Source organism: Gorilla gorilla, chromosome 6 (genome assembly GCF_029281585.2).
Source record: "Gorilla gorilla gorilla isolate KB3781 chromosome 6, NHGRI_mGorGor1-v2.1_pri, whole genome shotgun sequence".
NCBI lineage: Eukaryota > Metazoa > Chordata > Mammalia > Primates > Hominidae > Gorilla > Gorilla gorilla.
In genome coordinates this window covers 105816970-105831083 of record NC_073230.2, presented here as the reverse complement: position 1 = coordinate 105831083, position 14114 = coordinate 105816970, and the positions used below count along the sequence as shown (strand labels likewise).

At 38.4% G+C, this 14114-nt stretch overlaps 1 protein-coding gene across 6 annotated transcripts in view; it reads right to left on the bottom strand.

Moving 5' to 3' along the window:
* The window catches only part of PCLO (piccolo presynaptic cytomatrix protein), a 403311-nt gene that overhangs the window by 190226 nt on the left and 198971 nt on the right, over positions 1-14114 (bottom strand). For 4 of the 6 annotated variants that reach the window (XM_055347826.2, XM_019031537.4, XM_055347822.2 and 1 more), the window contains exons 5-6: positions 7664-12746; positions 5283-7297 (exon numbers count right to left, since the gene is read on the bottom strand). In XM_055347826.2, coding sequence (XP_055203801.1) covers positions 5283-7297; positions 7664-12746 — 7098 coding nt within the window. The remainder of the gene's footprint in view (positions 1-5282; positions 7298-7663; positions 12747-14114) is intronic. The other 2 variants (XM_055347824.2, XM_055347825.2) reach the window with 2 other exon arrangements.

Sequence of the window (14114 nt, the reverse complement as noted above, 5' to 3'; positions counted from 1 at the left end):
TAGTGGGAGGATGAATATGGTTTTGTTAGCTTTTGCTTTGTTTTTATTTTTTGTTTCATGTGGGAGTGAGGGATTTATGAATCCTGCAAAATTGAAAATTATTTGATGGATAAAGAGGTCCTTTGACTCATTAATTAATCAAGTTAAATTATTATTATAGAGCACCTATTATGAGTCAGGTATCTTTCTGGACACTGGGTATACAGCAGTAAAGATATTAAACAAAAACCCATAAATTTTGGTGAGGGAAGAAAGACAATAAATAAAATAACAACAAAAACAGATATAGTATCTTAGATGATGATAGGCAAAATGGAGAAAAATAAAGAAGGCCATAGAGATAGAGTACTAATTTAAGACAGGTCAGTCAAGAAGACCTCATGACTCAAAAAAATAAATTCAAAAATGGCTACCAGGTATAGGAATTGGCAATTTCCAGAGAAGCAACATTACATACTCCAAAGAATATGAAAGATACAGTTACCGGAACTTTTGAGAATTATTTCTACCAACCCATAAAGTAAAGCTTTTTAATGATAGTTGGTGACTTTTTACTGAAGAAACACAGATATTTGCCAAATGTCCATCTGAGAAAAAGAGAATCCACATTACTGGATATCTACAATTGCCAGACTTGGTGATGGGAAGGTAATAAACCTTATTCACTTAATCTTTACAAATAAACCTTTGATCATTCTGATTCTACCCATGTTTAACTCTCTCTTACGTAAAATATTCCAAATGAAGAAGAGTTCTACTGATAAATTAATAAAAATCACTGTCCACATGCCACCTTTCATTAAAATGTACACTTCTTCCTGTGCTTTTGCTAAATCATGATGAAAATATAGTATTACTAAGTCATATCTAGGGAGCAAGCTTAAACCCAGAATAAATTCTGACTGGTTTGTGTCTCTTGGGACTTTTTTTTTCTGTGGAGTAAAGTGAAAGATTTAAGGAAACAGGCGGTAATGTTTTTCCATTTTTACTCAGAGCTAAACAATTAAATTTGTAAGAGTAAGTAGGCTGCAAGATAAAACTGGTTATGTAAATGTCAACAAATAAAATTTGATATCAGACTGACAGGGTCTTGAAAAATACCCAAAACAAATAAAATATCATTCCATATTTGGCTGTGAGCAAACAAAAAGTACAATATAGTGCTTGGATGTATTTTATGGGTCGAATTTTGTCTCCTCCAAAAAATGATATATTGGAGTCTTAACCCTTGATATCTCAAAATGTGAACCTATTTGAACATAGGGTCTTTACAGAGGTAATCAAGTTAAAATGAGGTCATTAGAGTAGGCCTAAATCAATATGGTAGTATCCTTATAAAAGGGAAATTTGGGAACAGAGTTAGACACATACAGAAGGAATAAATTTCTGTTGTTTAAGCCACCCAGTTTGTGGTACTGTGTTATGAGAGCGCTAGCAAACTGATACAATGCATGGGCAATAAGAACAAAATGATCCTAGTGGTAGGAAGTCAAGCATGAAACCTGCCTCTCTGATTCATCCTGTATCTTTACAGTTTATCACCATGTCTGGAAAAGAGTAATGAATAAGGTAATGAGTGAAAACAAGCAAGAATTGAATTTTAAAAATGTATAAACCTAATTGATGGAGATTTAAACTGGAATTTTAAGGACAGAAGAGGAAATGCCAAGATTTAAAAAAATCAAGCATGACATTGAATTAAGAATAAATAATTAGGAAATGTTTAATATGTCTCAGAAGAAACTAATAAAAGGATAAGAACTATGAAATATAGAGTCAGGGCACGGGTTTAGTAAGGAGCCATCATAAAATCACTAGACTACTCTGGGACTTGTCTTATCTGTAAGGGCTTGCTAATAGCTAAACACCATTCAACCTGTATTCAGTGTTTCAGATGCCTATACAAAAATAAACAAAGTGAAAGTGATACTTTAAATAAGGGACATATTAACTTAGATTATCAACAAGACTTGCTAAGATTTCATTGTCCAAGTACGGCAATGAAAAGATAAGCAGCCAGAGTCTTTCCAATATAAATCTTATCCCATTCCTTCTATGATTATAATCTTCCCTTTAATAAGTTTATTCAACAAATGTTGAGCACCTACTTCATGCCAGGCACTAGTCAGGCATTTAGGACTATAGCAGCAAGAGAAGCAAAATTCCTGCTCTTGTAGAGCTTATATTCTACTGGAGAAGAAAGACAATATTCAATTAAATACACAATATAATGTATTTAATAAGTAATATATACAAATTTAGAGGCAGAAATAGAGATTTATAGTAATAAGCAGACTTCTTTAGAGAACAGATTAAGAAAATTCTCTCTGTGGAGGTAAAATTTGAGCAGAAATCTGTATGTAGGAGTCAGCATACGTATATCTGGGGAGATAGAGGCACAGACTCGTGCCCTGGGTGGGGGCAAGGTTGGCCCATCCAAAGAACAGCACGGCCTGTGGTCGGAGCAGAGTGAGGAGGGGAGAAAGTTTGGAGAGTGACCAATGAGGTCATGAAACAAGCAGAGATCACATCACATATAGCCTTGTTAAGAAATTTCTAATATATTTTGAATTTGATGAGATCCTAATAGAGTTTAAACTGTGCTGCAAGTAACATAATCTGATGTACATTTTAGAAAATCACTCTAGGTGCTGTTTAGAGAACTGATGGCAGTAAAGGCAAGTGTAGAAGGAGCCTAAGGGCTGTGCACATTGTAAATAAACGATGATGGTGGCTCTGGTCTATGATCCTCATAGCCACAGGAAGTAAATCCAAACTTTGTAAGGCAGCAGATTAGATCTCCAGTGATCTGGCCCTCACTTGCCTTTCTGGTTGTATTTACAGTAAACCCTTTTCTCCTCCTCTTTGCTTTATGTCTGTTCATCAATCTGAAACTTTGTCCATTTATTCCCTCTAGTTACAATGACCTCCATTTTTCTCTCCATGGTCCAGCAGAGGTCTCAATCTTCATGACTCAGACCTCTTCTTTGCAATCTCTCCTGACACTTTCAGGAGGAGGACAGATTGATTCAGAATCTGACAGAGTATAAAACTTATCTTTTACACTGTATTATGTGTGTCACTGTGTTGTTTCAGTGCCTACTGAGTGGTGTAAGTTTTTTAAATCTTACTGGTCTGTGAAAATTAACAACCTGTAAACTACTGAGCTAGCCTTCTTAAATTCACATCACTATGAATATCCCTAAGAAAATTTTTTTTAGTATAGTTAATACTTAGTAATTCACACTCATAATTAAGAAATTAATTTATTTACTTTAAAATAGACTCAAAGTATGTCTAGACATTTGCCTAGAAATTATAAAATTCACATCTTAGACTCATAGTCTCTAGAGTGTTAACAACACTGCCTGTGTATAAAATGATCTACCTGTGCATGTAATAAGACAATACCTTTGAATCTGTATACAACTATTCCATATTAAAGTATGCATTTAACTTGACCAACTGGAAAAAAGAACCAATGAATTGTGCTTTGAGGCTCAAAACGCCTAGGGTTTTTCAGATTCTGGGTATTATTTGGTAATTCTACTCAACTTCCTTTATGATTAGCTTATCAATATTTCTGACACAATCAGTAATACAACCTTTACAACCCATTGTATCAATTTCCAAGTGGATACATTTCCAAATCCAAAGTGAATACTTTGTGAGGAAAAAAATATTGATAACTTGAGACTCTTTTTTAGCTGAGCTCATTTGAATTAAGGGTACAGGAATACATATTATGTAAATAGTCAATATTCCACCTGGAAAGCCTGTTCTTTCTAATAACAGAAGTCTTCACTATTACTTTGAAAATACTGCCAAAAATCATATTTCAAAGTTGTTCACATAACTCTTTAAGTGAATTTCTAGGCCAAACCTATAAAAATATATACCTACACATTATATAACTAACTTAAAAATCACTTTTCAACTATATTAATAGATGAAATTCTAGAAACAACACTATGCATAAAATAATTCTCTGTATACTGGATGAAATCTCAATACAACAGAGGTTTCCTGATTCTACAGCTATTACCTCTCTCCTTGACATGAAGACAGTTTTAGTTTTAGGTTATACTATTTTGAGAAAAAAAACCCGTAATAATGCAATTCTACTAGAAAACTAGAAAACACAAATAAATTTATAATTTACTATTATGACCATTGATGTCTATATACCTACAAGTAGACTTATAGTCATATATCATGACATATTTTTCAGCCCACAGCCAGTGTTTAACACATATGGGTCAATGGAAATGTAACACCATCTCAGAAAAACCTACTTAGAAACTTCAGGGTTCAAAACCTAGAGCTCCGTAATCATGCATTAGGGGAACTTCTAATTTGAACAGAAGTCTTGTTCTAAATTGAGCTATTATATCTATCAATCACTTTCTGAATAGTTACGTATATTAGATTTTCTTAAGTAGGAAATATCTGCTTTATAGCTGATTATCCACATTTCTTATTCTCTGTTATAGAGATCTTCACAGATACACCTGTATATGTTCTTCTCCCCTTGAAGCATACCTATATATTTGAAAATAATTAATTTATATTATTCAAAGAAACATGAAAAATTATTTTTGCTTCTGTGAGCACTAGGACTAAGGTTTACCTGAGTTTAGATTAATAAAGTTGCCAGAAATAAAATAAGCATGGATGGACTATGATGATTATATTACACTTTTATCTGCCTGCCTCAGAAATGTTCTCTTTTGACCAGTAAGTGTTCCAAGCCTTTTAATGAAAACATTCTGGCTGGAGGAAGAGGATACTGACCAGATAATTTCTAAGGGCCTTCCCACTAAATATCCATGGTCTAAATTCATAGTCACCTTTTGCATTATCTGTTTAACGTTTCCTATCATGCCTGAAAATGAATATTAATTATGTTTACTGAAATCACAGCTACAGTTGATGTTTGGGAGATTTCGATATAAGAATAAGACTTTCAATTTCATTGTCTTAAAATAATAAATTCATTTTGCTTCACATAATGTGTTTTCTTTCTTTGGTATTTTTAAGTGAATGTATGGTTTTCTACACACACGCACACACACACATGCAAGTGCACACACACACGCGTGCACACACACACGCACACACACATATACACATATATAGTGTAAATTTCTAAGGCAATAATCTTCACCCTAATCTAGTATTAGGTTTCTAAGGTACCAGGAGCCTGATTGCCTATTAAAAGTCTAAAAACACATGATTAATAACTCATCCATTGCCTTCCAACTGAAAAGAATCACTCTTACCGTATAGCCCTCGGTATACTGAAAAGGAGCCCTGGAACTTTCGTCTGCTGTTGGACTCAGAGGCTTGGGGTCAGACATAGAACGCTGCATCATCTTGGCTGTCTTAGGACTTGCTGGGGGAACTTTAGCCATATCTGGATGCAGTACTTTCTGTGGACTTATATCATCAGGGAGGGGTTTTTCATAAGGTACAAAGGCTGATTCTAAGGCTTTGCCTGGTGAAAGTGGTGAGATGGGTGAGTAAAGGACTTTGGGGGATTTGGGTGGGGAAGGAGCCAGCTGTACTGTGGAATCTGCCCGGAGGTGAGATGAATAACCAATCTCTAAAGGTGTTGGGCGTTTCTTGTCTTTGGGTGGAGATGTGGCACTCAGATATTGAGGACTTTGTGTGTCTGAATCTGCTTCTGTTTGACATCCTAAACTGCCCCCTTTGTAAGTCTTTTCAGGTGCTGAAATGTGTTTAATTATTTCTACCTTGGCATCCACTCGTGCCCGAATGGAGGGTGCTCTTATGGTTCCAACTGGTTCAGTTTGCACAGATATCTCTGCTACCGTTTGAACTGCTATGCTGGAGACTTTGGAAAGGGGTTTGGTCTTGTCAGCCTCTGTCATGCTGTCACCATATTTCCCTACACGAGCTTTCCTCCTTGATCTAGTAGGCATATCCCACTCATCCTGATCTTCATCATCAGTTTGGACGCTTGTATCCACACTCTTTTTAGTTCTCCTTCTCCTACTCACATAGCTCCGATCTGTGGCATCTTCGTCATCCGTTTGTACACCACTGTCCACTATCTTTTTAAAACTTCGGGGATCATCTGTCATATTTTCTCCCATGTCATCATACTGTCCTCGGACTTTAGCTCCAGAACTTCTCTTTTTGGGTTGTTTTTCCTCTTTTACAACAACATCTGTTAGAGGTATTTCTGAAACAGTGCTCAGGATACCAGGTGGGGCAATGTACTGAGTAACACCATCAGACTGAACGGTGTACCATCCTTGGCTTTGTGGTATTTCAATTGCCACAACAGCTGAAGCTGTGGTGGTTGCATCTTCAGTTGCCCAAAATTGACTGCCTTCCGGAGCAGCATACTGACCTTCCAAAATTGCCTGCTCTGTAGTGGTTTGTGGAGAAGCAGTTCCAGAAGGGTCATAGTTATACTGGTAGATCTGCCGAATCTTTTGCTCCTCCAGCTGCTGGTGAAGCTGTTGTTGCAGCTGTTGGATCTGCTCAAGCTGTAACTGTTGCTGAGCTAACGTCTCCTGTCTCATCATGAACTGGGCTTGCCGCTCTTCTTCTTGCTGATAGAGAAGGTGTTGCTTCATAGACTGCAGCTCCTCCAACTTTTTCTGAACCATGATCTTTTCTTGTTCTCGGAACCTTTGAATTTCCTGACGTTCCCACTCCAATTCCTCAGCAAAGCGCTGTTGCTTAATTTTCTCCAGTTCCAGGAGCTCACGCTCCAAGTCTAGCTGCTGCTGTTGTTTATCTTCTTCAGGGACAATTAAAAGAGCACTTTCATCTCCCACCACTTCAGGAAACACTTCGGATGCTGTGGTTAAAGTGGGAACAGAGTCTATCGTCTCAGCAGTAAGAGACTCCATAGTAATAGTTTGCAAACTGGCACTGATATCAATACCAGTTACTGCAATGTCCGTTTCAGATGCACCTGTTGTTATAAAATATGATCTAGGCATTGGCTGGCTATGGTGCATGGCAGGTAATGAAGTCACTGCATCAGCCGTATGAATACCAGACAAATCCCTCACTGTGGTGCTGAAAATGGAGCCAGGTTGTGTGGTGATAGCAAATGTAGAGGGTGTTGGAGTTGCTACTGAAGAATAGACAACACCATTAGATGACCTCAAAACACTCCCCACACAATACTGGGGTCCTGGTGGTGGTGTCATTCTTGCTGTGGAATACTGTGGGGTACTAATCCCAACTCCTGAAATGACTTGTCGTGTTTCTGGATATGGACCTGTAGTCTTGCTTGAATAATCCATTACCTCACCTGAAATACAGGGCAGAGTTATAGTCCAGTTCCCAGAATGAATGATGCTTTTTGAGTTTGAAAACCCTCTCATCTTGATGAACATAATGAATGAGACTGCATGCAAATCCACAGGGTAACCTAATTAGATGCGGAATGAAAGCAATGTTGAACATGCAGGCGCATGCAGGTGATTTTGAGCAGAACAAATTTTTTTTAAAATGAAGGAACAAAAGCGCACATGTACTCCAAAATATGCTGCTATAACATCCAAAAAAAGAGAAAAAGTAACAAAACTGGAAAAGAAGCCACATTTTCATCCTGAAATGAGATGAGGAACACCATAATGATATTTCAAGGAAAGGTCTGCTGCCACATCATACTGACCTGTAGTAACTCTCCCTGAAGTCAGATCTACTGCTGTGTCAGTTCCTTCAGAATAATCAAAAGCATTCTTACTTTTATAGAAAAAATGTCCAGCTTCTGCTAAATTTGTGTCAGACATGGAAGGCTTCATTCCCCCAATCCCTCTATAACCATATGGCCCTGATCGATCATACTGATAGTGGTCATCCCTATAACCAAAACGATCCTCAGGAAGAGTAGTTGCAGGCTGCTGTGCTGTGCAGCTCCTTCCAAATGGTAATTTATAAACCACATCACAGCACACAGCTCTTCTCCCTGCGGTTAAATCAACGGGTTTTTCATCATCTTCTATTATTTTGGTCATCACACTTGAAGTAGACTCATCCATTGTTACGACTGTTCTGTGAGACTTGGTTGTACTGAGATCCACTACTTCCCCATCAGTGATCCCCTGGGATACGGTGCTATCAGTCCATCCATTTGTGACACCAACAGGAGGCACAGTGACAGGTTTTGTAATAGCCAATGTCACTGCATGTGCTGGAGTACCTAGAGATAAGTTTATTGGTGCTTCTTCCCTAGCTATAGGAAAGACCTGGTCACTTGGTACCCTGTATGGGGGCTCAGCATGCTTTGATGTTGTAAGTTGGAGTGGTGTTGTCATTGCATGTTCTGCACCCACTAGGCTTTCTGTGCCTGTAGTGTAACTTGCACTAGCTGTGCATGTGACAAAGGTCACTGTCTCAGTGGCCAGAGATACAGGAGTCACTATTGATGATGTCACACTAAGATTTATAATAGAGGGTTGGACAGCACTAATTTGTTTCCCATAAACTTCATTTGCTGTGATCTGCCTTTTCACATCCATTGTAGAAGCAGAAAGATCAATACATTTATCAGTTGTTTTAACTTCTACCTTTGGTACTGTACGCAAATCAATTATATCACCAACAAGTTCCAATTTTCCATCTTCTTTATACTGAGGCTTCTCTAAATGTATGTTATCTAGAGCAAGAGGCTCTGGAGGAATTGTTATGGAAATGCTGCTGAGATCAACACTAGGAGCTGTACTTCTGGTTGCTGAAACCTCAGTCTTGGAAACTTCAGTAGTGAGAAACTGTGTAACTGATGTGGGAGCTGCTTGAAATGAAGAGGGTGCTGTGACAGGGGTAGCAGAAAATGTCTGTAAAGCTCCAGAGATGTAGAAGGTCTGTTCTGAAGAAACTGGAATTTCTACAGCTGTCACAGGAGGAACTACAGAAAACACAGGTTCAACAGAAACCAGATCTTTGGAGGGTGATCCCAAGGGCCAACTGGTAATTGCTTGACTAGCAGAAGAATCTGTTGGAGTCCCAGGTTCAGATGGCAATGTAATAACTACGTAAGTTTCTGTGAGGGATTTGGAAAATCTTGGTGAGGACTTGTTGGAGTGTGGGGAAAGTGGGGAGGTAGGGGAAGGCAATTTATAATCTGCTGAAGTCACTAAATTTAAGGTCATACTTGAAGTTAAAGATAGGCCTGTTGGTTTGGGGTGTATATCTGTTGGTTTTTGTGTAGTTGTTGGAAGCTGAGGAATCACTGGTTTGGGGGCGATTGGAGGTTTGCTTGGCTCAGGCCTGTGGGTAAATACAAGTCCAGATGGAATTGAAGATGGCTTAGGAGGAACAGGAGGAGGTGCAGTGGTACATATTCTTGTAACAGGTAATCCATTACTTCTCAGAACAGCTGTGGTCTCTACAGTAGTAACAGCATCAAACAGAGGTGTAGCTGTAGTCACTGGAGCTGCAACTGTTAACTTTTTTTTAGGAAGAATAGTTGGTTTAGGTGAAGTTGGTGGAGGAAGTGGTGGGGGAGGAGGGGGTGGTGGTGGAGGAGGAGGAGGAGGGGGAGGGGGAGGAGGGGGAGGAGGTTGAGCTGATATGTCCAAAGAAGAACTTCTAAAGAATGGGCGAGGTTTAGCTGGAAGAGAGGAAACAGAAGGACTGCCAGATGGTAACTGAGATGCAGGTTTTTCCTGACCATAGGTCTCTCCAGATGTAAAGTATGTAGTTGAAAGCTGCTCTTTCATTGGAAGGGCTATTACAGAAGAAGGTGGGTGATCAAACACGGTTTCAGATAAGCTACTTTTTGTTCGTTCGGCCTCCAACTCCTTTTTATCTCTGTAAGCTTCCAAAACTTCCAGAATGATTCCATTCCCAGTTTCCTTCTTGGCTTTCTTCACTGGGTCCTTTTCAGATATAGGTAAGTCAGTAGAAATAGTGTCAGCAACTGGCCCTTCAGGTTTAGGTACTACAGATTCTATGATAGAAGATGCCATATCAGATAAGGAAATAACAATATGATCAGCACTAGCTCTACCATCTGGTGTGGCAGTCCGATCTAAAGATACACTTATTTCTTCTGGATAGTCTATAATGCTGCCTGGAAAATAAGTTGATGAAGAAATTTCCTCAGAATCTTCAAATTTAGTTATCATGTCCACTGGCTCTGTATAAACTGTGGTTATGCTATCCAGGGTAGTAATGGGTGAAGAGCTATCTGTGGTACAGACCGAAGAAACAGATGATGTGAGAGAAGGTGTGTCAGAGGGTGGGACAGATGTAGCACTTTCTGAAGGCTCCGAGTAGGTCAAAATCAGCGATTCATGGGCAATTATCTCTTGAATTTCTCTTGTATAATCGGTTACATATTCATCCTCAATTTCTTCTGTTGAAAAATGTTGGGTTATTTTAACATCTGGGATAGAGAGTGTTGCACTGCTGGTCGAATCTGTAAGAGACGCTCCTGAGAGAACACTTGATGTCAAAGAGGCATCTGGCATTCTGTCAAAGTCCATGGTGGACTCTGTCATATCCTCACCAATGGGGGCCTGGGTTGGGCTAGATCCAGGTGTTAACTGCATCTGTTGCCTCTTCATAAGTTCTTCATAGGCAGCATCAGCATCTAGTAGTTTCCTTTCTTCTTCTGTAGAAGTTACCATAGTACCCAGGTCCACTATCTCATGGCTTTCTGGGATGATAAAAGAGCTTGAAACAATATCTTCCTGAGGCACAACAGAATGTAAGCTTTCTAACTCATAAAACTCTTTCTGGAGGTCTGTAATTTTCTGCATAGGATCTTCATAAATCTGTTCTGAAAGTCTTATATTTTGCTCTCTTCCTTTCTGCTGCATAAATCCATTTTCTTCTTCTTGCCTTGTTAGCAGACTGCCATCTACTGATCCATTGTAAGTATCTTCTACTAAAGATTCATAAATATAATCCTCTATTAGCATCCCACCATACAAAGGCTCTTTTTCAAACACTTCATCTCGTTCATTTGCAGCTGGAAAAGCTTTGTATTTGTGTGTTTTATGCATCATTTCTTCATACATCTCCTCAGCACTTTTTAGCGCCTTTTGGCTACCTTCTTTCTGCATAATAGATTGCTCATCTGTTGGTGAGTATAATGAAACAGCTGTGGGCAATTTATAAACTTTTTGTACTTCTATTATTTTTTCCGGGCTTATTTCAAAACCTTCTGGGTCTGACTCTATGCTAGGTGAATATTCAGAACAAGAAGATCTATGGAGCTCCTCCATTTCTGCAGCCTGACGTAACTCTTCTGTCGGAGATGCATCTTCAATGGGAGAGAGATTACTAGGTGGTGTCTTTGGCCTTTCCCTTCTTCTCTGAGCTCGAAGTTCATCTTTGTCTTTCTTTGATTTTTTACTAGAACTCTTTCTTTGTTGCTGTTCTATTTCCCTCTGCTTTTCTTGCTCCTTTAGTAACTCTTCTTCCTCTCTCAATTCTTCTTCCTCTGAAGAATCTTCAATAGTAGGCAAAAGAGGGCCATGTGGTCTGTGCCGAGCTTTGCGTTGCTGTTTGCTCTCTCCTTTTTTGTGACTCGGGCTACTGTCACTGTCCTCATCAAGTGATGATACTGATGTAGGGGATGTACCAGGAGTGAAGCTGGAAGCATGCAGACTCGAAGATCCCTCTCCCCTTGACCTATCTTCAGGTGAGTCTGTCAGGCTTTCCATTTCCAATTCTGGCTCTTCATCAAAATACAAACTTGTTTTTTTCTGTGATGACTCTGCAGAATATTTATCTGCTATTGTACTGTTGAGCTCAATTGTTTTAAATCGGCGTAGCCCTCCTCCTCCAGCAACTACAAGTTCTTCACTTTCCTGACTTTTAGTTTCTCTGTATTTAAGTTCAGGACTTTCATCAAATGCTTCATCGTCTTCATCATGCCATGAGTGACGTCTTCCTGCATCTTCATCAATGCTTGTGCTACTTTTTCGAGTCAGTCGTCTGTGTTTCCCTGCTGTTATTTTGCCTTTTCCCTTTGTTTCTTCCTTCTTCTGGCTCTCAGTACTGCTACTAATCTCTTTGAGCTGGTTTCTGATGAACTCATCATCTTCAGAACCTGAAGCATCTTCATCAGCACTCATTTCTATGATTTGTTTTCGAATGAAGTCCTCCTCTTCCCCTGATCCTTGGCTGTCTTCCTGTTTATACTCATCACTGCTTGATGAGCCAACACTAGTTCTTCGTTTTCTTTGTGGAACAGGTGAGTTTTCACTTTCACTGCTCTCTTCAACTGAATCATAAGGCTCTCTTCTAGTAGTTATGTCATCAACAAACTCAGACTTCTCTTTATGGTCCTTGTTGGAAGGAATATCTTGTTGGCTATCTTTTTTAAAAGTGTCTTTCCTTTCTTCTTGACTCTCTTTAATCTCCTCTTCTGAAATAGTAATTTCCAAGGTTTCAGATAAACTCTGAGTTTTCTCTTGATCTTTAGGCTGTTCAGGAGAAACTTCATGGGGTTGTGTTTTCTTTTCTGACTTTTCATCAGCAAGTGTACTTGCTTGAGCTTCCAAAATAGATAGGACTGTACTTTCTAACTTAGCCAAATCTGAGGGGCTGGAAGGGCTGCTTTCTTGTGAAAAAGTGTCCTTTTTGAGTCCCTTGAGAATATCCTTTTCATCAGTTGGAATAAGACTTGGAATTTCACCAAGTGAGCTTGATATTCCATCAGAAGAATATCCCGTGTCGCTCAGACCTTGGGGGCTTTTAGGCTGCTGAGAACTTGAGGTGTCTGATTTGTCATCTTCCTTTTCCTAAGCAGGGAGATAAAGATACAGGAAAACTTAACATGGTTAAACTAAAAACATGGCCTCTCCATTACTACCAAATAACTATTAGGAACTGAAAAATAATTTTGGAAAATTTTTTCAACCATATCTCAGTATTTTTTAAAGTTTGAGAAAAATATTGTTGATATGTGTTGATAAGGTTAGTTTCCATTTAAACCAAATTTCATTAAATGTCAGTTCTCAATGATATTTGATCTTCTTTCATAAATACTCTACCTTTTCACATTTCAATGTCATTTTCCCTCAAAAATATGATTACTTTTCTCAATAAATTTGCTTTAGGATAAAGTTTATAAATTGTGATGAAGATATTTAAAGATAAATTTTCTATTAACATAATTTATACTTTTGGATTATGAGGTCAGGTAAAGTTCAAGAAAGTATCAGACAACGGGCTTTGTGCCTGGCTGCAAGTTGTAAGGGATGTTGGAGAATTTACTAAACAAAAAAAAGCAAGTAACATGTCATAATAACATATATGCCATGTACCACAAATAATTTTGTTATCATTCTTGTCAAATGATTCAAACAAGGCACTGCTTTTAAGAGACATTTTGAAAGTTATGAAACGCTATATATACTTGGTATTATTGTTAATATCATTACTCTACATCACTTGGAATGAATGTTTAGAAATTATGTACTTTGAAAAAGTTATACAATAATTGGTCTGACTCATCAGTTCAGTTAAAGAGAAATATCCAGCTGTTATTTCTATAGAGTTGTTAATCACATTTATCTTCAGCATCTCATCTCAAAGGTGTTTCACTAATGTCACCTACAAATACCTTCTGATTTTGAAATCTTGTTTTATCTTGGAAAGCAGCTTCCTTAAACAATAAATATTTTTTGTGAGCGGAAGCATGGGCTTTCCAGAGATCTGGGACCCTTAGCAACACACCACAACCTTGAACTTGTTGCCTTTCTTGGGCTATGACGATGCCATGACAACAATTTAGATTCAAGAATCAGAGAGGCCTTAAATAAACATTAAATATAGAGACTTGTTGCATAAAGACTTTTTTGCTAATTAAAAATATATATGAGCAAAATAAAACTGATTCAGTTAGTTGTCCTGTTTAAAGGAGAGTGTCACAATAGTCTCACAGCCTACAGAAAGGAGGGGTTAGGGGAACAGCTGCCTAAGAGCATGCTATAGCTCATTCTAGCCTGTGAGGCCACCTTAATTCCACTAAGTCTGTATCTTGTACTGTCTCAATATTTTCAGTGTGTGTTGGCATGAGCTCTTCTGATCTAACTATGGCCCAAGTAAACAGATGTAAGGTTGCACAACAAACATACTCCTTCCTTCCTTCCTTCCTTCCTCCTTCC